This window comes from Solea solea, chromosome 12 (assembly GCF_958295425.1).
Source record: "Solea solea chromosome 12, fSolSol10.1, whole genome shotgun sequence".
In the NCBI taxonomy this organism is placed as follows: Eukaryota; Metazoa; Chordata; class Actinopteri; order Pleuronectiformes; family Soleidae; genus Solea; species Solea solea.
The window spans coordinates 22238974-22266245 of NC_081145.1; the positions used below are offsets into that span (position 1 = coordinate 22238974).

Genomic DNA, 27272 nt, shown 5'->3' on the forward strand with positions numbered 1-27272 from the left:
TAAGTTTAGTGTTTCTTTAAAGTGGAATTTACATTGAAATATTATTCCATAAGCTCAGGGGAGTCACACCGACTCACAGCCGTGCATACGAGTAACGGTCGCAACTAAAATTTCAAAGAAAAAAAGCAAAAAATGATGACGAGAAATAAACGCAATCGTAAAATGTAACTGCTCCACAGAGATTTTTGTACCTGAAAATTAAACACTACACATTACTCTTCTCTATTACACCATATTTCATCCGCCAAATGTTTATTTCTGTTGTTCAACTGCACCTGCATTCCAGCTCAAATTTCCCTGAAGAAAAATGGATGATATAAAACTTCAGGTCCACTTACTAGGTTGTTTTAGTCAAACCTAGTAAAAACCCACCATCGAATACTGATATTTTACCAAAACGTTAATTATCTGCATCAGCTTTTGCAGTAATAACATGTTTTTTTAATTTTGTTTACAGAGTATCTTACCATTGGACTGTCATCCGTGAAAAGGAAAAGAGGAAACTACCTCCTGGAGACTATCAAATCCATCTTTGATCAGTCCAGTTACGAGGAACTGAAAGAGATCGTGGTTGTGGTCCACCTGGCCGACTTTGACCTGGTGTGGTGTGAGAACCTGGTGCAGGAAATCACCAGGAAGTTTGCTCACCACATCATAGCGGGCCGCCTCCTGGTGATCCAGGCGCCAGAGGAGTATTACCCGTCTCTGGACGGATTAAAAAGGAACTACAATGACCCCGAGGACCGCGTCCGTTTCCGCTCAAAGCAGAACGTCGACTATGCTTTCCTCCTCAACTTCTGCACGAACCTCTCCCACTTCTACATGATGCTGGAGGACGACGTGCGCTGCTCTAGGAACTTTCTGACAGCACTGAAGAAGGTGATCACGTCAAGGGAAGGCTCCTACTGGGTGATGCTGGAGTTTTCCAAGTTGGGCTACATCGGGAAGCTCTACCACTCCAGAGACCTGTCACGTCTGGCTCATTTCCTCCTCATGTTCTACCAGGAAATGCCCTGCGACTGGCTACTCATCCACTTCAGAGGGCTGCTGGCCCAGAAGGATGTGATCCGCTTCAAGCCCTCACTTTTCCAGCACATGGGCTACTACTCGTCTTACAAGGGAGCAGAGAACAAACTGAAAGATGACGACTTTGAGGAAGACTCGATAGACATTCCTGACAACCCACCTGCCAGCCTTCACACAAACATCAATGTCTTTGAAAACTATGACGCCGCCAAGGCTTATAGCACAGTGGATGAATATTTCTGGGGGAAGCCTCCTTCCACGGGGGATTTCTTTGTCATAGTCTTTAACAAGTCCACCAAAATTAGCAAAATAAAGATTGCGACGGGTTCTGACGACAGGCAGAATGACCTTCTTCACCACGGAGCTCTGGAAGTAGGGGAGAAACTAGTCGGGACTAAAAAAGGGAAACAGTGCTCTTCCTATATCACATTAGGGGAGTTTAAAAATGGCAACATTGAGGTTCTTGATGTAGACCACAAGATTGCCTTTGAGATTGAGTGTGTACGCATCGTGGTGACAGCCAGTCAGAAAGAATGGCTTATAATAAGGAGTATAAGTTTATGGACTACACAACCTCCCAGTCAGTGAGGACTATACACAGACTTTTAGTATGCTGTAGAGGCAAAGAATTATTATTATTATTATTATTATTATTATTATTTAAACTGATAGATCCAATTTGTTTTCAAGTGTGCTTGTATGAGATACTGAAACACAGTCAGCACTGCCTGCAGGCCCCTGTTGGCCTGCTGTGGCTAAAATCTGTTTTCCCTTGTGTCCCCACTGGCCGCCATGTTTTCAGTGAAATCATACAACCCTGTCTTATTCTGATTCTGGGCAGTGGGTCCATCTTGGGTTGGGGGGGGCACACAAATATCCGGCACTGTGTGTCAGTGTCTCACACGACAACCTGAACCACGTATGTATTTCTAGGTTTATTTATTGGTTTTTGTATGTGTTAATTGATGCTCATTTTGTTTGCTAAATCAATCAATAGTTTTTTATACCTGCAAGTTGTATAATCTTAGTGGAGCATCTTCACAGTTGATCCAGGACTGTTCGACTAACCTCAGAGTATAAATGAGCGTACGTTTTTAAGCTTTTCCATAAGGCTTTATTAGATAATTCAGTATTCTGTTCTAGTGGTTGCCCTGTTATACTGACATGTTTCGTTCTTGGTTCCTTATTTTACCATGAACAAATTGTACAAAAAAGACCAAATCCAACATGAAGTGATCCGAACAACAAGTACTGCCATGTCTGATAGAAGTCTGATTCTGATGTTTTTCTGGTGCCTCATTGTTGTCCAAGAACAGATTCATCGATAACCATTAAAACACGCACACACACAAACACACACATGCTGTAGCTTATTTCATGTCAAAATTATGTCCACCATATTCACTAAATCCACATCAATAGGCTGTTGAAAATAGGCCCTGATGTGTGTGTTGATTTCCTAGTTTCAATAAGTAGAACACACGACAGTGGTGCAAAGTCCGTAGGGATTTCTGTTATGAACCAGACACGGTTATTAAGTAAATACGAATAACTGTGTTATTCTTTTGTTTTCCTTAATGAATTTAGCACCATTGTGAGACATCTCCATTTTTGGGGGTCGTGTGGATGGCAGGCATTTGGAGGGTTATTTAATGAAAAGAGTGTAGCGTGAATGTAGTCCTACTTGTTCACTACTCTTTCTCTGTTTTAGTAAACAAGCTTTTTTTTAATGAAACGATATATTTGTGACCCATTTTCAAAGATTTATGTCTCCACTTGCACTGAATGGGAGCGCTGCAGTCAGTGTGGGGAGGTCTAAGTCTAACAAATGTAAAGCATTATTCCTATTGTTTGTTTGTCCCCCCCCCCACACACACACACACACACCCGATTGTTTCGAGCATAATGAAATTCAAAGTGGGGATTTATGATAAGGTTTTGTTTTTAGATATTTATCCCAGTGCAAAGGTGTTTTGAATATCAAATAATGTGGTGTTGTTTTTTGTTATATGTTTCAGAATAACTGAATCTATTTTAACCACATAATCCAGCACCGATACTTGACGACATACTGGCTCTCGTTCATCAAACTGTTGTAGAAACCGGGGCAGATCTGGGCACAGAAAAGTTCACTTGAGATTCATGAAATGTTCATTTCTCATCAATCACCCCGTGAGAATGAATGGACATTGATAGATGTGGCGACCGAAACACAATCGTCATTTAAATGTAACGCCCTGTACTGTATATTCACGGTTCAGATGCGTTGGCTTTGACCAAGAAGAGGAATTTTTTTGATCAAATCTGGGAATGGGAAGTCTGACATCACAAGCCGAAATCTAAACGACTCGTTTTATTTGTCACTCTGAAAAGAGCGACCACAAATAGTGAGGGGAAAACAAACTGTAATGAAATCAGTGCTGCAATCAAACACCAGCTTAGGTATGAATATTGAATATATGAAATACAAATAATTGGAATACACTGTATATATGTATAATTAACATAGACTAAACTTTTACTAGGTGAAGAAGTCAAGTTCAAGTCAAGAAGAAAGTGTGTTGCATCCCTAAAGGGCAGCACCCTGCTCTCAAACCTTCTGCATCTGAGCCAAGTAAGAGTTCAAATGTTTGATTTTTGTAGTTCACTTTCTAGCTTGTATTTTAAAAGCCCCTCTGTAATCCTTCTAATCTGAATTATATTTTAGATCAATCAGAGCCTGGCACTGGTGATGTTAAGCATCCATTCAGTCAGTTCAGACTCCAGCCCATAATATACCATTATACCTGTAAATTATTCAGTATGGGATTGTGTTTACTCTTGCTTTTAAAAACATTTTCAACCACTTATTATTTAATGATCAGTGAAAGCAGTTATTAAGTGTAGCTTTTTTCTATCTTTTGTCTTTTTTTAACCAACATTTTAGAAACCATCCAATTAAAGTTATTATGTCACCAAGTCTTTTTTATTACAGATAGTAAGCCGGTAAAAATGTAGCCCGGGGATTTGGCTCTCTCTGAGAAGGTCCCCATTTGGCCCTTAATTATTTCCCTCCCTTGAAATTCCACCACCGAGGTGTCAGAGGTCATCGGTTCCTCTGATCCTCATCATGTCATGCCTAACCTTGTCTGTTTCACATGTTCCTTCCTGCTGTAATTATCTTCTCAGTTGTGGCTGGGGGCGTGTGAGTGGGCTGAGCTCTCTTCCAGACACTGTATGTTCTGTCCAGGCAGTTGACAGGAGAACAATGTTTGTTTGCGGCCATGTTCTCCAAAGACCTCAGATTAGATTGCACAGTGAAGAACAGGCCAGGTCTGCTCTTAGATCGTTTCATCATTTTCACCTCGTAAATTGGTCTGTGTTTTCCCTCACGCTCTACACCAGCAACACAAAGTCTCCCCTGGAGCTATAGGATCTCAATCCAGTCTTGTCCCTAGTGCTGCGTTCTCTCAACGCCAATGCTTCTGCTTCTACTCAGTTGCCTCTGTGAATTCCTCTTACTTCATATTGTCTGCTGCTGCTACCTCGCCGTCATCTCAAGACCCTCTCCAAAGTCCTCACCTTACTTTGTGTCAGTAGTTCACAACAATTTTGACTATTTTATTTTTTCAAAGGAAAAAAAAAGTCGGTTTTCAGATCCAGCATCCAGTTGTTTCTGTTCACGAATGCACTAATACAACTATTTATAGATTGAATTATTGACGATGACAATGACAATTTCCCAATCATCAGCAGAATCCAAACAATTTTGCACTCGTCGGTCAACGACAGCGCAAATGAATCGCTTTCTTAAGAGTGTTTGTGTGAGGTAGTGACACCGGCAGCGCCGAGGGCAGTGCCTGCACACTGCATCATGAATCAACCTGAGATGCTCTATCACTTTTGAAAAAAACTGGAACTATCACTTTATCTCCATTATCCACTCCGTACTCAAAGTTCACGTATCATTAGTTTTCATTTGGCCTGGGTGCACCTCCAAGTTTGGGAGTCACTTTTCAATGTCAATAAACCAGGGGTGTTTCAAAGGACTCTGGGTACTCCAGGGAAACATCCAACCAAATGGAACAACACGTTGAAACCAATAGCCTATAATATCACACGTGGAGTCTCCTGTTGCAACACAGAGATGCACATATGGAGTCATCACTGCCCTGATGCCGTACTCTGACAACACCTCTCTCATTTTCCATGTTTGGGGAAACAACGACCTCTTGGAGAGCGATGTTCGGAGACGACAGATTAGCTTCTTCGCTGAAATGGCGTCGCCGCATCACACCAACAACGCAGCGAAGAGGAAAAGTCCACTGACGTTCTTCGGGAACACGAGGTGTAGAAGAGATGTTTCTGCTCTGCTGTTTTTTCGACAGCCACATGTCCCGCGTCCTCTGTCGAGGCCTTGTTTGGTCACAGATTGAGACCTTTCACAGGATGGTACCGTCGCGCCACCTCAAAATCCTTCACAAATCCTCGCGCGCCGTTTGAAATGAAATTAAAACCGCCCACCCACCCACACACACACACACACACACACAATGTGGCTTATTGTTTTCCTCCTCACCGTTTCCCTTGGAATGCAGCTATTCATTTTAGAGAATGATTCTGTGACCTGCATGTATCGGCTCTGTGGAGGGGATCTTGTTTGAATGGATGATGCTCACAAACACAGGCTTTGTCCTGCGTGTGTGTCTGTGTGGTATTCTTTATGATGCGCACCATGTTGCCAATTCAGCCCGGTATTAACTGCTTTTGAGCTATAAACACAAGATGTCACCACAGGGCAGCTGTTTTACAAGTGTAATAGATGGCAGGGAAACGCCTCCTGCCCAAGTTGAGCGACTGTATTGTTAGGGCGGATGTTGCCGGAGGACAAATGATCTTCAGTTGAAATATGGCGCTAGCTAAAAGTAGCTGCAGATTTATGGACAGATTTACATCAGGGGGATGACGAGAAAAGCTGCATAAATTCTTTGCTTTCGGCGGCGTCTTTGTAATGTTTACAGTGCGTTAACGGGATCAGTTATACTAGCGCTTAAAGCTGCAGTAGGCAGGATCACAATTACAATTACAGGTTATTAAAGTACTCTCTGCCCTCTCATGAGAGGAGCATGGAAAGACACACTCCTTTCATATGCAGGGTTGTAGAATCTGTAATTCAGGCGTCATTAATGACCTCAAGCATCTGCTAAATCAAAATCACCCCACATCAGATATAACCAAACTTCTTGTGTTATCGCTTGCATTTTGAATATAGAAGTTTTCTATCTCGAGACAGGACTGAGTTACAGTGTGTGCTATCACTTCAGTAAGGCCACACAAACGCACAGTGAACTCATCAAGCATGTCCAGTGTAAACACACAGAAGTGAGAAATCCTGCCTACTGTATCTTCATTAAAAGCTGTTCTTTCCTCCTCTTGAGTAATAAGTGTCCGTTTGTGAAGAATCACACACTAACTGCATGGACAGATCTCTGGGTGAGAGAATAAAGGGAGCAGGGATATGAAGGTATAGGAAACTGTCTTTGTTTAGTTTATTGTGAGTAGGTCGTGAGGGTCCAATCCTCCTGAAGTGATAAATGTGAAATATGATCTGTGGGTCCTGAGTCGTTTGAAATGTGAGTTGTCTTCCAGTGGAGCATGTACAAAGTGCATGAATTAAAGCATTTTCAGTGGTTTTAAACAACTCCCTTTGTGCACCAGGGTCTACGAACCGCTAATGACATTGTTTTGGTTTTGTACGTAGAGGCCAGTACGACCTTACTACAGGTCCACGTGTGCTGTATATCGTTCAGTGGAGCAAGTGTGGTAAGATGTTGTTTCTGTGTCCGTTCTCCTTTCTGTTGTTCTCTAAATGGTACAGTAATGTAAGATGACCTATATTTTTTTACACACACACACACACACACACACATGTCATTTCAAATGTTGTATTATACATTATTGTACTTGAAATGAAATTAGATTAAACAAATGGATGCTGAACCTTTCGTGCTGTGTTTTCTGCGGTATTGAATGTGTCTGCGGTGTCAGTGTCGGAGTATGAGCTGTGAATAACCCTGAGGGGGAAAACACACACTTTATACATAATGTTTCCAAAACAAAGTGTCATCTTTTGTTGTCTTTGCCTGAACATGCTTTGAGTGTTAAGAAATAAGAAAGACACGACATACAGTTAAGGCGAGTGTTAACTGACATCCTTGAAACTTGCAGTGAATACAAGCCTGTTTGACTCGGCTCTTTCTGTACCCAAAAGCAAAAATCATACATTATTCATTTCAATATTCATATGCGTTTTCCCTCTTCTTCTTCTTCTTCTTTTTTTTTAAATGCATACTTAATGAAGGTGTGTAGATGATGCTCAGGGGATATTGTGCTCTTTTAAAGAATAATGCTCTTTGTGGATTTGTCAAGACAGGTCGTGCATTTTCTTACATACAGTAGAGTAGAGTGCACTGTCGAAGACATCGGGGGAAGCATATGAATAACAAAGACATAAAATAAAGATAGCACTCACATGGTTTTAGGTTTTTAGATGAACCCTGAATTTAATTTTATAATTCATATGCAGACATATTTCATTGACAGGCAAAACTAACTTAAATCACAAATGACAAGGGTACTTTTTATAAACCAGTGCCAGGGTCATGCTTTCCCTCTCTTTGTGTGTGCGTTTCACTCACCCTCTCTCTCTCTCTCTCTCTCTCTCTCTCTCTCCCCCTTTGAGTGTGTGTGTGAGTGTGTGATAAGTTGCAGGTGTGCATGTGTGATTAACTGACGTGGGCGTTTCAGTGGATCCTGGGAGCTGATTGGTCCTGCACAGGAGGCTCCAGTATAAGAGGCCTGACCGTCCCAGCTGCAGTGGACTTCCCCTTCCCCAGTCTAAAAACTGGTGTCTATTTTCATATCTTGAATGACAGATCTCTTTGGAATCTATAAATAATTCACAGATTGAGTGCACCACTCATTTCAGAGATAAACTTTCACACAAATGTTAAAACTGTTAAACATCAAGTTACAAAGGAATATTTAGAGCATATTGTATTTAAATTGAGGTACCATTCATTGTGTGTTAAATATAAAAGAATCTGGTAAATGTACGCGTCTACTATGAAAACTGCTTCTATGAAAACACCCAGAGGGAAAAAATAACAAAGGATCACAAAACAAAACCACAAATATTTTGGGTTTCATGACATGTTTGATAGAAGCTCTACTTTTAAAATACAGCCTGGTTTCACCTTGAGGCTTTCACAGCGCCGCCACCTTTTCAGAGCGCTTGAGCATTTTGTCACAGTCTTTTACTCCCCTCTCCGTAGCCTGTCCTTCAAAGTCATCCAGAACCAAATGAAAGGTAAGTGTACATGACGGCTGGGTGGCTGCAAAACCACAGCTAATGTACACTGTAAAGGGGCCAGGGTAGTGAGTTAAAAAAAAACCAATATCCCAGATAACAAGACATGCACTGAGCACAGCAGGAGACATTGGTCAATCAATTACTGTGGTTACCATGGTGCTACCTACACAGGAGGGTAAAACCCACATGATATCAGACTGAAATGGAATGTGCGGATTTCCCCATTTGCCTTTTGATCTGTCCTTCTCTCGTATCTCTGGGAATGAGCCTCTGTGGAAGGATTTTAATTCCTCCTCACATTTGCCGTCCTTCCATTAAAAAAGCAGCGGCAACCGCATGTGCGGCAAACCAAAAGAACAGTGGTAATGGAGCGTTTGACTTTTTTTTACTTCCATCGAGGCGTAGGCGCGGTGCCTCATCGAAGCCCGTCGATAGCTTTCGAGTTGTACATTTTGTATTGTGGTGTTTCGTGGGGCCCAGACTCCAGCTGCACAAATGCATGTGGGAAGATTGAGGACACGTCGGTGGGCGAATGGGTAAGTACAGGGATTTAAAAGTATTGAAGTGAAGGTGACGGCAGGCACAGATGATGAATGACTCGTAATAACCTGGCCAGGAACCTGAGATTGTGTCTCCCTGTAACCGAGGTGCTATTCACTGTTCATGTGCTCTTGGGCTGATGAGTAGCCATTTACAGGAGGAAGCCTGTCCCCGCTGCTCGCCAATAAACCAGTTTCACAACGGTAAAGGAAGAGGATGGCTTTTTATTTAACCCAAATGTCGGATCGAAGTGGCTGAGGGTGAAGTGATCCTTTATTGACCCCCTAAACCTAAGACTACAATATCATTACAGCTTTATCTCACTGTTAAACAGGTTTTTTTCAACTGGTTAGTGTTGCTTTGTAAGCCGCTTCATCACACACACCCTGTGAGCTAAAAATGTCAATTTTCTCTATGGATTTTGGTTTGGGAGAGTGAGTGATTTTACAAATTTGAATTTCCAGTTGGAAGCGGCTGTCTAAAAAGCACGGTTAAAGCAGCAAGCGCGATTTCAATATCATGGACTTAAGTTGATGTCGACTTTATTTGGTGAGCCCTTTTGTGAAGGGGCTACAATCTCAGCTGCAGTCAGCGCTGATGTGTCAGTGTCTCACACTTCAAAAGACCTCCAAGCTGCGCTCTCTCGCGCTGCACACATGATCCACTGCAGTGGTACATACAAGTGAGGAACTTCTTTTAATCTGCTGTCACGATGTTCAACATTAACAGTAAGGTAGCCCCACGGAACGCCGCATGCATCACTTCAACTTCTCCCACTGCATTTGCAAGGTCTGCATGAGGAGCGGAGATAAAAAGGAACGGCGCTGGAGGCTCTGCTGGAACCAGCTCCTGCTTCAATGTGGATAGTCCCTACGGCGAATGAGGATTTAATCGCTCCCAATTGCTTTGCCTCACAAAGGTGTGACCCTCCTCCCCACTCCAGCACCACCACCCTCCCATCTGTCTCATATTGTTGCCAACGAACAAATATTGCCGCAGGGAGATGTGCTGCGAATTTTCCTCAGTCCCTTCTTCCCTAAACCTCCACTTTCAGCTTTGTAATGCCTTCACCCAACTGGGAACATGGGGAAGGAATAATCAAAACAATTACACAAGTCCCGTTTTGTTTCACAGGAGACTTGTCTCTCTCTTTTTTTTTTTTTTTTTATGTGAATCTTCAGCCAGAATGAAACAGGTTGTGTCTTGGGGGCTTTTTGTGGAACATCACACAGGCAGCAGCTGTCACAACACAAGAAAAGCTTCAGGGGCGCGCTGGTTGTACCAGCAGGTTTATCACTTGGCTCTTTCAACAAGAGATCCACAGCCAATTACCAAAAAGGGGAAAAAAGAAAAGATGAAGAGGAGTGAGAGGAACAAGCGAGTGCAGCTAGAGCAGTCACCTTGATATCCTCGCACAGTAAACACAAGGCATTGTCTCATCAAGAACGCGGGGAAACGCAGCAATCTGGTTTATTGTGAGGAAAACAAATCGTACGCAGCGCTGTTGTTCAATCCTGTCACTGCGAGGAATGTTAAATAGTATTTTCCTCGCAAGATGAAAAAACAACAACTCATTCTCTCTGCGTGTCAGTGTCTTGTGATCAGCCAAACAGCTGCAAAGCCGGGCGTAATATCGGCAGTTTGACTGAGCCTTGACTCTGATGGGACAAAATGAGCTCAGCACAACATATAATGTGTTGTCCGACCTTCCTTGCTGCTCACTGCCTTGTATCTACCCCCACAGAAACTCGTGGACTCATGTCTTCTGGAATTGAAAGGGCCTTAATTAAAGATTAGTGCCAGGGTTTCCTTGCATGTGCAGCTTAGATAACACATTTCCCAGGGTACATTGCTAAAAAGTGCCCAGGCTGGACACTGATTTCTCTTTTTCTTTTTTTTTTTCCTCTTCTTAGAACAAAAGCCTTAAGCTCTCTGGCCAACAGGATCCTTCCAGCTGAAGGGCAAGCAATAACAACTGCTGCTGCCATTGCTCTGTGTGGGAGTCATGGGATCTTTTTAATTATCACAGGCAGGTAAAGAGACACAGTGTTATAGATGGTGAGAACACTGGAGGCAGGCGGCTACAGTGAAGGACATTTAAAGTGATAGTCATATGAGAGGGATAAGAGAGGCAGGCATGGGCTCATTCATGATGTGCAGGAACACACGTGCGAGCCACTTAACAGAAAATCTGCACCTTAAGTTTTAGGGTGCATTCACACCTGCCCTTCTTAATCAAACCTTAGATCGTTTGCTCGTAAAAAATCGGTTTGTTTGGGTAGGTGTGAATGCGCTACCAAACTCAGATAGGATTTGATGCCGCTCCATGTTTCGCTCTTATGTGGAGGAAACAAAAGTTGCAGTGCATTAACCAACAGACGATCGTCTTTTGTATTCATCAGTCTTGTCTTCTCCTTCAGTAATACTCAAGAGGTTTGTTTGGTTTCACGTAAGTGCAGTGTGAAAGCAAACTTGTACTACCTGAATGTTTCAACCCCCAATTGAGCCGAGTCTGGTGGACTATCAGGTGTGAAAACAAGATATCTTTAAGAACACATGTGCTCCATCATCTTGCAGATCAGCAGCCGTTTCCAACTTAAAACTGAAGATCTGAACCTAACAGAAGAGCTGCATCGGAAGGGAGGATTTAAAAAAAGTCACAAAAAACTCAGTGGAGAAGGCAGCAGTGGATCAACAACTCCTGTGTGCCTTTCATGCTTTTGTCTGGGGAGTGAGTAAAATAACCTGAACTATCCCTTTAATTGATAAAATGAAGAGTAATGGGCTCACAGACAGATGGGTGGATAAGCAGTTGTTGAAACACGGAGGTAGCAGGTACAGCGGGAGACACGCATACAAAGAGACATTCTGACCTGAGAAATGGGGAACAGGTACGAGGAGGCTCAGGTGATTGAAAAGAGGAGACTGGTTAGCAGGTGGATCTGGAAATCGGGTGACTGCGATAGAAAGGGACGTCCGAGTACATCTTGTGAGTGACAGGAGATGTAGGCCAGAAGAAATAAAAAAATAAAACAAGGCCGAGGCTAGAAATAATGACAGTGGGTGGCGAGTTCAGAGGAGGGAACGAGACGAGACAGGCCCAAAGACGAAGCCTGACATACTGTCAACCAACCGAAGACCCGCTACATGGTCTACTATCCCTTGCAACGCTTGTAAGCAATTACCAAGGCTCTGTGAAGCCTGTTTATAACATCAAGACATGCCACAGACTGGAAGATGTGTCACTCTCCGGGCATCAGCCGCTGCGTCGAACGCATCTCCACACAATGTAGACGCACGGCATGTATGAACAGACAGAGCCATTCAATCATCGGTGTGTGCGTAGGCGTGCTGGTGTGAGCCCGTTTTGTCAGCTATTTCAATTTCAAACAGACGTACGTAAAGATCTGAGCAACTCCAGTGGAGTGCAACACAGAGCTGCAAGCGGCGCCGTAACGAGGCTTACCGAGTTCTCTCACAAGAGCACCCGCTCTGCCATAACAACATCTGTAGACATGTAAATAAGCAATAAGTCATTTAGTTCTCAGAAGCCTGGGCTCACACGTACAGTATCTGTGGTTTGTAGGATCGTACAAAGCAGTTGATGATCTTTGGAGACGCAGTGTTTTTTTTTTTAGCTTTTTTGCCTCAATCTTGCCGTGTAAATCAGACGAACTTTAAGCACAGACGCATCCACTTATATTAAGTCTTTAATAAGGCTAGTGATAAAGTCAGTCAAGTGTGTGACAGAGGACACACCGATGATCTGTTAGCCCTGTAATTCTTGTACATCTCCACTAAATGATTCTCTGAAAGAGTGTACTGTGTTGGCACACTGTTGGCATCAGAGTCTAGTATTAATCATGTCTGATATTCACGACTGAACAACAGTTAAGAGGTCTTAGCAGAACAAGCCTAGTTGATTCCATCTTCTCAGTCTTGACTTAATCCACTGTTTTAAATTTCTCAGCACAAAACATTGCACGCACAACAGCTTTTAACTAACAATGCCAACAGTCCACCTCCAAATGTGTTTATATTCTGAAGTCACGTTAAATCACGCAATTTTCTGTGAGATCCCAAATCCCTGAAATCTCCTCCCGGTAATCGAAAGTTCGTGTGGTCCTGCGTCGTCAAGTCTGCGCTTTCTCAGGATTAAAAACATTGAAAAGCGTCAGTTGTGGTCTCACACGGTTTTATACTCTCATCAGATCTGAAAATCCTCCAGTGTGGGGCAGGCTTAACCTCATGAGCAGAGTGGACCGGCTCTTTGAAGAGTTCTTGCTTCTGACAGGATAAAGAGTTGTGGGCGACTGGAAAATTGACAGCAGCTTTAAGTGTATTTACTCTGGGAATTGTAGGGGCCGTATTTCATAATTTGAACATTTCAGCAGCCGAAATGACATCGCAAGGGCATCTACATTAGCTGCGTTTCAATTCAGTGGCTGTCTCCTTTGGAGGATGCAGTCTGATGAAGGTGAGTACCCATTGCTGGAGGCTGAACTAAAATATTATGGTGCGGGTCAACAGGGGATTCTCCTTTTGCATCATTGCTCTCATCTAGCAATGGAGCTGCAGCTGGAAGCAGTACATATCACTAATGGCATGCAATGGACACTCGTGTACTGCTTCTACTACTTCCACGGCTACTCAGTCGAGTTGAAACAGGGTAGGCTTCTGTTATTTAGCTTTGCTTTGGCTATTTCTTGGATAAATGTGTTCTTTCAAAGGCGGGTGCACCTTTCCCACCCCTCATTGCTCAGCAGTGGAACGACATATTTGTCAAATATTCTGTAAAATGGCACAGTTGAGATGTGGTGCTGTGACACAATCAGCCTTTAAACATACCGTACAAAGGAGGTGGGCCCTGATTGGAGACATGGATAGTGCAAGCAAGTCTCTACCCAGATAGAGTCAGTGGAAGTTTAGATATGTTTAATTCTATCAGTAGTGACGTTGGCCTTTTTTAATAGCGATCATCACGTCAAGCAAAAAATGATGTTATTTTTGTCATCGATGAAACCGTGTCAGACAGAATACAATTAGCATAACATCAGATGACAATATATACAATGGCAGCTGATGTACTCAGTACAGGCAGTAACCCATAATAAGGTGTCACTTGTTTGTCTTTATCAGATTGCCACAGAGGGCGTTTTTGTTGTTTCAACACTGGTAAATCAACAAAGAAACCAACGAAAGGTTGTGTTTAATTAATTCATTCCAGACAAATAAAGACAATTTATTGAAGAATGTACCTGTTTGACCCAGGTAGTGTTTTATCTTTACAGCTATAGTGACTGAGGCTGCATTACCAAGCATGCACAACAATTGCCCTCAGGAGAAACAGAAAAGCAAAGGCTCTAAACAATTGAGGGATAGATACTCAGCTTGGAATCTAGCCAACAGGACAATGTAATCAAACATGATGAGAGTACCGTCTTGAAAAGGGTCAAGTTTTAAGATCCTAATTATTTAGCTTTTGTGTTTCTATTGTGCATTCAACCCATAATTAAATTAGCACACAGTAATTCTGCGGCGGGGTAGAATCACAACCCACTATTTTCTTATTAGGTAAGGCATAAAGCAAAGACTTAACGCACACAAAAGTTTGTCTTTTTATGTCAAGATTTTTAAATGTGTTTTATTCTGTTTCTGGAAGATTCCACCGAGCCTGCTACACTGATACAAGAACAACTTTATACCTCACACCATTTGCACCTCATTTTTTTTTTTTTTTTTGTTTAACATATTTTCATTTTTGGCTTTTATTTACAACTTCTTTAGGACTTAGCTGGCTTGTTTTGTGTTTTCTTGACAACTGTTCCCTCCCCCGTGAATTGCCCCCTGAGGACAAATAAAGTGTTTTGAACTGAAATGAATAAATACCTATGCACTGTGTTGTTTTGTTTTTTTCTGTAAGATGTGGTAAAATGATCCACCGTGTGTGGATGACGCTCTTTTTAAGCAGGTTGGTCTCACAGGAAACCTTTGCTCTTAGCACATCTTCTGCAAACCACATGAAACGTTACATTTTTAGTATGTTTGAATGTGACCCCGTGGCAATGGCTTTCTAATGATTTCTAATGCAGTATTTGAGGCAAAATTCCCTGTGTATTTATGAGGACGTTGACACAAACAGTAGTTGGGTTTCCATCACCTGAAGAAAGTTTGCAATTGAAATCAAAATCACTTCCTTTGCTGTTTCCATTACTACTAAGTCTAACCACATTCATTCATAAGCAGGATGGGGTTATAATTAGCCTCATTTCAGCCCAAAAGCAATTTTGATATAGGCAACACTATTATGTTGACATTCTGGGCTGACACGTATCTGTGGTTGTAGAAATGTAACATATGATCTTGCAGGCTGTGTATTTTTGGTGCAATTTGGCTCCATCTGTTAGTGTTAGCAACCAGAGGCCGCTATTCACAGCTGACCCTGCACTGCCACTGCTGAAGGTGGTGCTTAAGAGATGCTTCCCATTTGTGAGGTCTAATTACTTTTTCAGCCAGCTCCTGCAACAAGGTCGCATTGGTTATGCCTCTGTGTGTACACACAATCAGATTTCCCTCTGAGGAAGCTAATCTCGTTCCTTCGCAAGCCATTATCTTGATCGGATTGTCTTTTTTTTTTTTTACACAATTTGCAACGCTGTCCAGATGAGAGAATGACTTTCCTTGAGCGGGAGTGAAGACGCTAATCAGCATCCCACTGAGAAGTTTCAAACTGTCAGCCAACATCCGCCGACCTCAAATTGGAGCTAAATTTAAGAGGCGTCCGCGTAGAGAGAAGAACAACACGGGCAGACCCGGACATCGCGGCAATGGCAGATGCCCATGAAAGTTTTTAATGGAGTTGAATGAATTCACACGGGGTGCAAATTGCCCTGTGGATGTGGGAGGCATATTAAGTCTGAACTTTCCCAGTGTCAAAGAAGTTGTTATATTAACAGACACCTGCTGAGGCGGCCCACGAGTTAGCAAAAAATGACAGATCTGCAATGATGTTGAGATAAAGATAAATTGAGTCTCTTTAATTTTTAGGCCTGCTGTTAAACCAGAGCTGGATTTTCCTGTTTGCTAGTCTTGGACTATCCTGAGAATCTGACTGAGACTTAGGTCGTTTTCACATCTAATAGACTGCCAGACTCGGTACGACTGGGGACTTGGTTCACTTGCAACATTCAGCCGGTCCGAGTTTACTTTCACGCTGCACTTAAAGGCGACATAGAATGCTTGTATCACACAGTTATGGAGGTCTACTTACATATATTAACTTGTTTTCATGGTTAAAAACCTCCTAATCGCTGCAAACGAGCCGATCAAAATATCTCCTCACTGACGCTCTCGTCAGCCGCGCTGTTTCAGACCAAAACCACACCCCCAGAATGTGGACTGTGTTGTGATTGGCCAGCCAACGAGAGCATTCCTATTGTCCTGTGATTGGCCAGGTACCTGGAAGTGACGTAATAGATAGGCCAGCTCTCAGATACACAGCTCCCCCTCTAGCAAGGTGGATGCTCTGCATCTCAGCAGCTACAACGAGAGTAGTTCTTCTTCTTCTGCGGTTGAATGTACGCAACCGGATGTGCCCGGACTAGTGCCCGCACCAGGAGGCACTACGGTGGTGAGAGGAGTGGTGAGGATTTCTGATGACGACATCAAATTAAGGAAATGCCGATCCGCTTCGCAGAGCCCAGGAAAACAATACAACACTATTATCTCATAATAGTGGTTTCATAAACGAGGTAATGACGCAGATACACACACACAAACGCAGCGCTAATTGGAGCTTCCGGTCTATGTTGCCTTTAAGTGAAACTAACCAAACCTGTTGAGTAACGTATTCCCCTCCTCCTCTGTGGCTGCGCTGCATCGAGAATTACTGAAGGAGAAGACGAGACAAACAATGACCGAGAAAATCACTCATTTGTTAATTAATAAGGTTCTGCAACTTCTGTTTCCTGCACCGAACAGTTATCGTACCGGCTATCGTTCAACACGCGCAATGCCCTGACTTGTAGTCCGCTTCCTGGGTTGGGCATTCACACCTCCCACGGGACTGTCTGAGCAAAAGAACTAGGGTTGGTGTGAATGCACCCTTAAACTCCTTAGGAAAAGGCTTTAAGATCTTAAATCTTTGACTCTGAATCTGAAGTCTTTGAATTGACCATTGAATCAAGGAAGTTACACAATTCCATACTTGCTTCAATCTCTGCACGTGGAGACTTCATCCATGTAAAGACAAACCGTGTTGATTACATCTGCACCGTGACTTGTGGTTAAATCTCCTATAAAATTGAAAAGAGTTCACAACAATTCAGCTGACACGCACTTTAGAAGTTTGTGACGCTGCAGTCCAATTAGACTTCAGTGTTGTGACTGCTGAAGACCTCGGGTTAATTTATTCATTAACTAACTGACTGAAGCTATATATATATATATTATACTTGTGAAACTGTAAAGTCACGGTCATTTACCGCAACAAATTGGCTGCTGTGAGGATCAAACTTTATGACCTTCGGGGGTCATCCGTGTAACCACTTTTCCGCTCGCTGCCATTTAAGCAGCTTGAGTGACTGAAGCCTCAATCTTTTAAATACTCCACTGTCCAGGAATAATCAGACTTATTGTTTGAGCAGAATAAATGTTTCAGATTATTTTGGTGACAGAACAGCAAAATAATGTTCTGATATAATACAGTAATTGTTTTTTTATTCATCAACCACAGTATGGATTAGGTTTGTGTTGTACTGCCACCTGCTGGTTTTTAACCTGCACCTAAAAATAAAGAGGTCAAAGAATCTCAATAATTGTTAAGGTTGGGCAGATTTTTTTAAAATTTTGTATTAAAGTAATGCTTCATAACACACACAGCAGACCAGCAGCCATTGGGAACTGTTGTCCTAACCTGTGATTCAGTCTCTTTCTTCTAGAGACATAATTGCTTTTAATTTGCAGGTGAGAAAAGGGAACAACAAAACCTTTGCAATTAAGCACGTCCCTGCTGAGAATATTCAACTATTTCCTGGGACTTTAGTTTAAAGTAGCTGACTTTAGGGTGGTTCTCTTTGTGATCACTTAAATGAAAATCCTCTTACATTATTGTTTTTTTCTCCTTAATTCTCTGCCACAAGGAAATATGTCCCAATATTTTTCATTACACGTCGTTAGATAGGAATATACGAAACGAAAGACCTGCCAAATTAAGAAACTTATCCACAACTACAGTAGCACAGTCAACAAACAAACAAACTGCTGTCTCTAATTGAATATGCGTGAATGAAATAAGTTCAAAGCTCCCAGTCACTCTATTCTCAGTTAAAGGCCAGACGGAAGCGCCTCACAGCAGATTACACTGACCTTTTCACTGACATCCTTTGTGTTTTAAACACACAGTTGAGATGCTCACTGTAATTAAACTTGTTAAACAAATACGGAGAGTCGTCCGCAAATGTCAGCGTCTAATAATATTGTTATGAACTGACACATTTATTTTGCGTCTTTCGTCAAACTCTTTTTGTCCCTTTTTTTTAAGGTCCCTTTGCGGCACCGAAAGACGTTACGTAATATTAGAAGACACAGACGTTTGCTGTCCCTCAAAACATGGCTGTTTGCTTATTATCCAATTTAACTAATTTTTTTTATAAGTTTGCATCACTTGTAAACTGCTCACTATCCTGCATCAAGGTCCTAAGACGAAATGAAAAATATTACATAACGGCACACAAGAGCTGTTGATCCACTGGTGCCTCTATTAATGAGTTCAAATGTGTATTTTGTGACTTTGGCGTTACCAAAGGAGGCAGAGGTAGACCAACAGCTCCCGTGTTCCACTGATTTTGTATCAATACCTCGTCGAACATTTCAAACACCTGGACGATTACTTTAAACCACTTGTCTTCACAGTCCAAAGCCCATCATTATACAACTGCGTTGTCACTGCTTCTCTTCTAGAGAGACTAACAAGCACTTGTGAAGCCAATAATTAGAATTCTGGACCAGAGAAAACAAAGAAATCCAGAGATGCTTTGATGTTGGAGGAGCTTCTCTTTGGAACTGATTCCTTGTTGTCTACTTGATTCAGTCTCTAAGAGGATTTGCCTGCATGCACACATACAGTAGACTGTGTCCCTGCAACAGTTGCAGTCATCAACAATGTACATGAAGACGTCAGACTAGTGAAACAACACTGCCCCCCACTGCCTGTGACAGGCACATATACCATTTGGTGGTGCCTGACATGAGAGGCATAGTAATGGAGGCTATACCTATATGACAAGATTCATACTGAGTTTCTCACTCTCTTCTTCTGCTGACCATGAATGTCTTTCTGTCTTTTTTACACATTCGAAATAAATACATTTCCATTCCATGAATAGTGTGATTCATGGAATGGAATTGGCTGAGGTTCAGTTTAAACACTGCTTTGTGCTTATGACTGGAATGATACCGTATGTACCTGTTTGGTGGCTAGCAATGATTCTGATCCTCTTAGGGTCTTAATGTTTATAGTATGAAGGCAGAGCTAAATGAGACGCCATTGCAGTGTGTTGACACTCAATGACCTGAATCCTTTCACCCGTCTCCTGCTGCACCTCTGTGTCATCTTTCATTTTTGCTCTATAATCATGAGAAGGTAACCAGCTCTTTGAGAAAGACCCTTTTCATAGCAAAGGTTTAATTCTGCTATGGTATATCCAAACAAAGGCACTCAAAGATTGAGTTTCCACTGCTGTTTTTGAGCCGTCTGTTGTCAAACCAATGAAATGGAGGTGAAGGTAATTTTCAAATTTGTCAGTGGTTTTCAACGCAAAAAGACCTTTTATTGCAGTTTCAAGATCTATAGCCTTCACATGTGCCACAAAAACAACACGATGAGGCTCATGCTCACTGAAATCCCTTGTACCAAGGACAAGCATATGACAAATTATACTTTACAAGCTGAGCTCTTTTGTTAAATGTTTTACCTTGTGTCATGTTTTCAGTAAGAGCATGCGTCCATGGCTGGTGTTCTGTGCAGTAATTAAACTCTGTACTTGGTCAAACCTGTAAGTAAAGCAGAGTAAAGCAGAAGTACGACTCTCATGAAAAAGATGGTTTTACCCACAGCGGCTGACTTTCTATGGAGCTCTTTCTAAGCAGACCGACGCTCTCCATCCAAGGTCTTTGGCCGTGAAGGTTTTGACGAGAGCCACGTTTCAAAGGAGGACACCGAAGCTCTTTGATTTGCAGATAAAAACTGCCATTTATTAAGGCCAAGACTCTCATTCCGCTCAGTCAAAGTCGGTTTCATCTGCTGAAGTTGAAATGCATCGCGTGCCCTTTTGAAAAGCGAAGTCCATATTAACCAGGGCGCACGCTGACCCAGTGATATTAAAGGTGCCATGTGTGGAATGTTAACACCGAGAAATCATTACTACATCGGTAGTGTTCAGCATCACCGTGAGGCTCGTATCAACTCTTCTTCTGTCAAGACCTTGCAGGAAAAGATGCTGGGCAGACAAAATCGACACTTCCTCTTTATTCTGACCTCAAACTCCACGACATTTAGTCAAACTGAGCAGGCGTCGAGACCAGGAGTGACTTTCCTGTGGACACAGCTACTGTATGAACTGTATTAACAAACCACCGGGAAAGACAGGATGAGAGGATGATCTACAGCTGCCCTCAGTGTAGAGAGGGGCAAGCGTTGCAGTTGGTATGTTGTTGGGCAGATTTATACTCACTTATGAGCTTGTGTAAGTGGGATGCAAATGAGTGCATGACCACATGAACACAAACAGTTTCCTCTTCTTCTTTTAAAGAACATACATTTTCCCATGTGACCCCTGACAGCCTTCATTTGCTGATGTAAATTTGCAATTATCCCTGACATTTCCATACACATAGTACATTTGCCGTGGTATTTCTGAATTCATTTATTTTTAATCCAAACTACACATTGAATTCAACACGCCAACATAAAAGAATCCATCAGCTTTACTGTGTGAGGAGAAGACAACCTAAATATCTCCAAATATCTATAGTTGGTGATGACGGTTCAGATTAAGTAAAACGCTGAACAACAATTTTGTATCATGAGTCATTTAATGATATCCTGAAATCCACTTTGTACACAGTGAAGAAATAGAGTAAATAAATATAGATTCTGAGAATTACGCAGTTTATTTGATGCTCAGGACTTTATTTTCAGGACCTATATTTGAAGAGGAATACAGGCAGGCCTCGTTGCTGGACACACACACAATCGAAGGGTCGGACTAAATTAAAAACAACAGTGAGGAGAAGAAAAGAAAAAATATTGCGGCTACAAGAAAGGAGAGCAAAGAAACAGAATCACAGCCTCACAGAAAGTACAGCATATGTTCTGGTCCCTTACGCGTGACCTTGGCCTCGGGGAGGGTTGTCAGTAAACTGTACTTCGTTTCAAGATGTATGGCCTCCGGGATTTGGTGCTGTGCGCCGCTTGCCTCTTCAGGATGTAGGGTGATTTTCGCTTCAGTGGAGTGTCACTGTTCTCCTCTAAATATTCGACGGGGTCTTGGAGTAGCTGTTAGTGTCAGAGACAGAGGGAGACGGGGGTGACGGGTGAGTGTCACAAGACAAAGGGGAAACGTCAGGCAAGCACATGTTCTGTCACTGAGTGGCAGGGTAATGGGCGGCTACGGCGGCGACGGCTGTTATTAAATGAGCTCTGCGCTTCCATGCATGGCAAAACAGGTGCTGATCTGCTGCCACGGTGTACGGATTAAAGAGAGAAAATGGGGAAGCTCCGACGAGCTGAGAGTAAAGGGGACACGACGGGGGGGGCGAGAGGGAGGGAGGGAAAGACGAGGAGGAGGTTTAATGAGGTGTGTTTACAGCAATGTATGTGTGTACTTGTATTTGTTCTCTCATTCGGACCTATGACCATGTCAGGGCCAGTAAAACCTGGTCCTAATGAGGCAGAACCTCATTTCTGAGGAACTGGGCAAGTTTAGGGCCAAGATTTAAATCGGGATTAGGTTAAGGTAAGGGTTATGATTATAGGCTTTGGTTAGGCTGTGTGTGTGTGTGTGTGTTTTGCTTTCTTGGAAAACTAAACTCGTCTGTTACTATTGCACAAATCAACCTCTTATTGAATCAGTGCATTTGCACAATGATCTCTAATTTTTTAAAAGCCCTGTGGGCAAGATGAGAAATACGCGACTGCCAAATAACAAAGTTGATTTAGTCGAGATGTTTTGAAAAAGACGCAGCGGAAGATGTGCTCACTGAATATTGCTTCTGTTGAAATACAGTATATATAACTCAAATGAGAGTCTTACCAACCTTTAGAGCAGTATCTAATACAGGGGGCGAGGACAAATGATGGCCAAAACATATATATATATATATGTATATATATATATATATATATATATATATATATATATATATATATGTATATGTATATATATGATATGTATATGTATATATATATATAGACTACTGACATAAACATAATTGTGGGCCTAAACTGATTATGGTTAAGGTTTGGTGTAAAGCCTTGGGGAGTCAATGCATGTCTTAAAATGAATAGAAATATGAGAGTGTGTGTGTGTGTGTGTGTGTGTGTGTGTGTCTCACCCTCTCCTCCCGGCTCTGCAGCAGTCTGCAGATGTGTTGCAGGCTGTACAGCTCCTCCAGCAGCTGCAGGCTCCCGCCCCTCACCTCGCCTTCCTCCTGCTCCTCACCGCTCCACGTCTCCTGCCTCAGGCCGCTCAGAATCCTGCACAGGTTGGCCAGCGACACGCGCCAATAGGGGGCACTCTGCTTATTCTGTTTCATCTGCAAGGAGGGAACAAGGCAAGGAGGGAAGGAGGCAGTGAGGAGGAAAAAAAGGACTACATTTTAAATTGAATTCGGGAAGTGAGTGGAGTGGCAGAGGCTGCTGACTGTGACACATTTCAAGCGATTTGTGTCCAGAGGGAGAGGAACCACAGAAAGATTTTTTTTTTTTAAACAAGAAACAATAACATAATAGTCGTGACAATATTGTGAAAACAATTTACTTTCTCAAATGTATTCATTCATCTACACTCATTCATGTTCCTGTAAATGGAAATGAATGTACTGTTTTGACTTATAGATGGAGGACACAGTTACAGTTAACACAATCTAAACCTCACAGCTTATTCACTGTGTTTTTGGTGTAAATCTCAATTAATCAGGGATGCTGATTGAATCTTATGGTTTGTGTGCCATTTTAAAGGTTTTAAAGTAATACGCCATGTTAATCAGCATTTTTTTCTTTTAACTGAGGTGTATTTATTCAAAAAGACCCTAATGTTTTGTGTAATAATGAATATGGAATAGGAATATTTTAACACTGCATTAATAGTGGACACATTTCACAGGGGAATATTAATTGAAAATATGTAAAACTGCGGCCATTAGTGTTCAAAATGGGTACTGCAAGTCAGAAGTTCTGACCCATGTGAGGCTCAAAACACAAACAGAGTTTCCATATATTGTTATGTCACATGAAAATTCCATTAATACTATACATTTCACATACAAAACTTTGCACCGTTGAAGCAGTAAAACTTCCTTTAAAGAAATCAAAGATGCTGCTGTAGAACGAAATCACCGACACACACACACACACACACTGATTCACGTGAAGGCGGCAGTCGTGAAATATCGGTGCCATTTCTTGACCGTTCTTCGGCACTAGACACACAAGGTGATATTGATGTCTCATCTAACCTCATCTAGCCGCCGCCTGCCTCTATTGTAATCTACTTTGAGTGCTTTAAGATGAAAAAGGTCCCCGAGGGAGAGACCTCTGCATGTCACCGAGGATGATGGAAAGATTCAGAGGCCAAGAGGAAATTGTTGCCTCTAAGTTATTGTAAACGGCCACAAGCACCCCTCCAAGACGCTTGCATCATTTATGAGCAGCGGAGGGAAACTGTCTCCATGGACGCGGTGAGGACAGAAGCTATGCAGAATATTGGCTTCTTCTGTTTCCCACGGGAAACATGTAATAAAGGTTATAGTGACATCAAATAAACAGCACAACAGAGACCAAACACAGAGGCAGCTACTGATATTTAGAAAGCATTCATGTATTGATGATTCCGGGTACTTATAAATACGTTTAAAGAGTGCGTTTAAAGGTGTAAGTGCGTGCAATTATTCAGAAAGGTCACATCAAGTGTGGTTATGTGGGGCCCAGTGTTCATACAGTCCCAGGTGTTTTAAACGAATAAGCTCCAGTTTAGAAACAGCGGTCACTGGAAACCAAATCATTTTGTTTTTATTTCATGCACTGTTCCTTTATAATAATAAAGGAACAGTTTTTGTGAAGTTTCTGAAATTCACTGTTTTCTACTGTTTGTTTTTAGGTCAGTACAGAGAGCACACTCTTCACTAGTATAATAGATTTCTTTTATTCTGTTCTATCATTCGTTAATACTTATTTTCCATATTTTACAAATTAGTATTAATATGTATAAAGGAGTGATTTACAATGCATTCATAATAGAGTATTTTTATAATTGGAGAACACATTTAAGCAAAATAAATTAAAGCTGTAAATAAATTAAGCCTGTAAACTTATTTTTGTTGTATGTCTCACATCAATAGTGAGATTTTGCAATACATGACTTTATCTTTGCTGTCTATCTCATCTCATCTTATCTTAAGAAGAATCTTCCACCTTTGCTGGCCTAACAACCTCAACCTCACGAGCACTACACACCCAGGAAGTGATTATCACAATCATTTACGCCTGAGCAACCTCAGAGCCTCAGCAGCAGTGAATCACACCACTCGTTTGCCGCTGTCACAGCTCCGTATGATCACCTCGGTGGTTTATCTCAGAGAGAAAGAGGGAGAGAGAGAGTGGGAGGTCGAGGGAGGAAGGGAGGAAAGAGATGTGTGTGGGGTTATAGTGTTGTCATGTCTGCCTCTCCTCTCGTCGCTCCCACACTCCCACAGCTTTATAAAAGCTACAGGTGAAGGTACAACATGCCCTCCGTCATATTTATGTCACCTCTTTTTAAGAAAACATTCAAATCAAAATCACAATTTGAACGTGTAGTGGCATTCTAATAGCAAATTACTTGTGATGTCAATATTAAGTTAAATTATTAAATTTTTTCAGTTATTTTCTTCAACACAGTCAAAATCTTATCTTATCTTAAACGCAATTTAACTTCTCAGAATATAAAACAGTTTGAATTTGGGGGTCCGAGGTTGTCATGTTTCTCCATGTATTGATCGAAGCACACGGGGAATATTGAAATAAAAGCTTGATTTAAAAAAAATAAATAAAATATCAAACAAGGCCTCCGGGTTGCACAAAAGAAGCCTGTTCTGATATGGACACTGACGCATGGAGCCCACGTTTCATGAAAGACCACCTGTGTGAAGTCAGGTGTGAGGATTGAGCCGTTGGACTGTAAGTGATCCGGGCAGTGGGTTGAAAGCTCGTTGGACGCCATGTCTCTGTCTGATGCTACAGGTGCAGAGAAAAGCGTCTCATGTACCTTAGAAGTGAAGAGGCTGCTGAGCAGCTCGTCCTCCAGCGCCTGCTGCTCCTGGTCCATGTCTGTGGAAAGAAGAGACACGTCCGTTCTGTCGGTTTGCAAATATCAGAACGCCTTTATTGTCATTGCACGTCGGAAAGTAAGTCCTGTTACATACATCATACAGGATTCAATGCATTAATCTGGAGGTACAATCGTATTGCAGAGGGGAGCGGAGTGAAGAGGCAGTGGAGGAAACAGAACGTACACAATAATCTTTAGTGATTTATTTGATGTATAAACTGGCATTAGACTCTTTTCATTACCTCTGTGAGTTGAAGTGAAGAATTTAATGTCATTTAAATTGAATCCCAGCAGCCTGCAGCTCAACAGGTGGCACACAACCTAAACGCCACATAAATAAAGCTTCCTATTTAAATACAGGCTACAAAACATGTTCTCCAGTGGGAAAGTATATTCAGATGAATCCGAATTCTTTATTATATACCATATATTACAACCTGTAATGCAATCTTATTCTCAGGGATGTATTTCACGTTAAAATAAGCTGATTTCCTTCATTAATAATGAGCAATATTGCTATTTGTGTCTATTTTTAAAGGCTGATTTAAAGAGGAAAGTTGAAGGAAGATAATTACAAGACGTATACAAATAAATGTAAAAGAAAGTACTTTTATGTGATGAAAAGCTGCAGGTTATGGTGAAAGAAAATCACATTATGGGATTATTTTTGCCAGATATGACAGTGTAATTGATTTACACCTGTTGCATACAGGATTTTGGGGCGCAGGTGTTTGACTCATTCTTTGTGTGAACATTGTGGCTTCTTAGCTGCTCTTTTAACGTGTATGGATGAAGCTAATTATGAATAATAAAACCATAAAAGTACATTTGTCCGGAGAGCCCCGGGGCTTACCTGTACAAAGTCCACCGCATGTGAAAAAGAGGAGAAGCATACACGCCAGCTGTGCCTGCATGTTGACGAGGAGGAGGAGGAGGAGGATGAGGAGGAACAAAAACAAACCAAAAAAAGAAGGAGGAAAAAAAAAGATCCCACAGTGAAGAATTCACCTGAGGAAGACACTAGTCCATAAGGTGAAAGGTCAGACAGTGAGGGCTAAAAGTGTCTGAGGAGAGACTTTGTGGTGATGCTGCTGCTGCTGCTGCTGCTGCTGCTGCTGCTTCCTCTGCTTCGTTCTTTTCTCTTTTCCTCTTCCAGCTGCACACAGGGCTTCGTCTGCACTTGCAGTCGGTTTTCTGGTTGGATGTGAAGTGCAGTGGGCTCCATTCCCTCAGTTTATAAGAGGCAATGTGATGTCAGACGATCCCACACCACCCTCCACTCCCACCTTCTCATCCCTACCCCCACCTACTCATCCTCTAACTCAGCCCCCCTCCATCCATCCATCCATCCATCATTGCTCTCCTCATACTGACTTCCCCTCCTGTCACTGTGCCTCCATCCGACGTCACTTTTACATCACGCGGTGGTGAGAACGTTTGTTTTACGTCAAGGTTCTGGTGATTTCGGTTATTTCGCTCTCATCTACTTGGGAGAGGATCGAGGGTGTGAAGGTGGGCAGGTGCACATGGCAGAGACTCGCTCTTTGTTTATATTCCATTTTCCAAATGAACTTCAATTCATGTGGTACATCATATCCTGTACACAGAAAACAAATGTTTACCACTCCAAACTACCAAAAAGTAACTGTAGAAGGGATAAAAGACTTGGTTTGAAAGGAAATGATAAGTAATGTGACAGAGGTAAAGTGTAAAATGTATTGTTATTGCAGATCTAATAAAACCAGGAGACGTGAGACCAACAGACCATT

The 27272-nt window shown here is 42.0% G+C and overlaps 2 protein-coding genes across 5 annotated transcripts in view; one reads left to right on the forward strand and one right to left on the reverse strand.

The window, feature by feature from the left end:
• The window catches only part of mgat4c (mgat4 family member C), a 104019-nt gene extending 100047 nt beyond the window's left edge, over positions 1-3972 (forward strand). For all 4 annotated transcript variants that reach the window (XM_058646060.1, XM_058646062.1, XM_058646061.1 and 1 more), the window contains one exon: positions 458-3972. In XM_058646060.1, the coding sequence (XP_058502043.1) occupies positions 458-1614 (1157 nt within the window). In that variant the 3' untranslated portion in view covers positions 1615-3972. The remainder of the gene's footprint in view (positions 1-457) is intronic.
• Positions 3973-20998: 17026 nt separating this feature from the next.
• Positions 20999-26716, reverse strand: nts (neurotensin). Its single transcript, XM_058646024.1, has 4 exons — positions 26357-26716; positions 25441-25502; positions 22532-22732; positions 20999-21473 (listed from the first exon to the last, which is right to left on the reverse strand). Exons 1-4 carry the CDS (start codon positions 26415-26417, stop codon positions 21330-21332), a joined length of 468 nt encoding a protein of 155 aa, XP_058502007.1. The 5' UTR covers positions 26418-26716; the 3' UTR covers positions 20999-21329.
• Between the last annotated feature and the right edge of the window lie 556 nt (positions 26717-27272).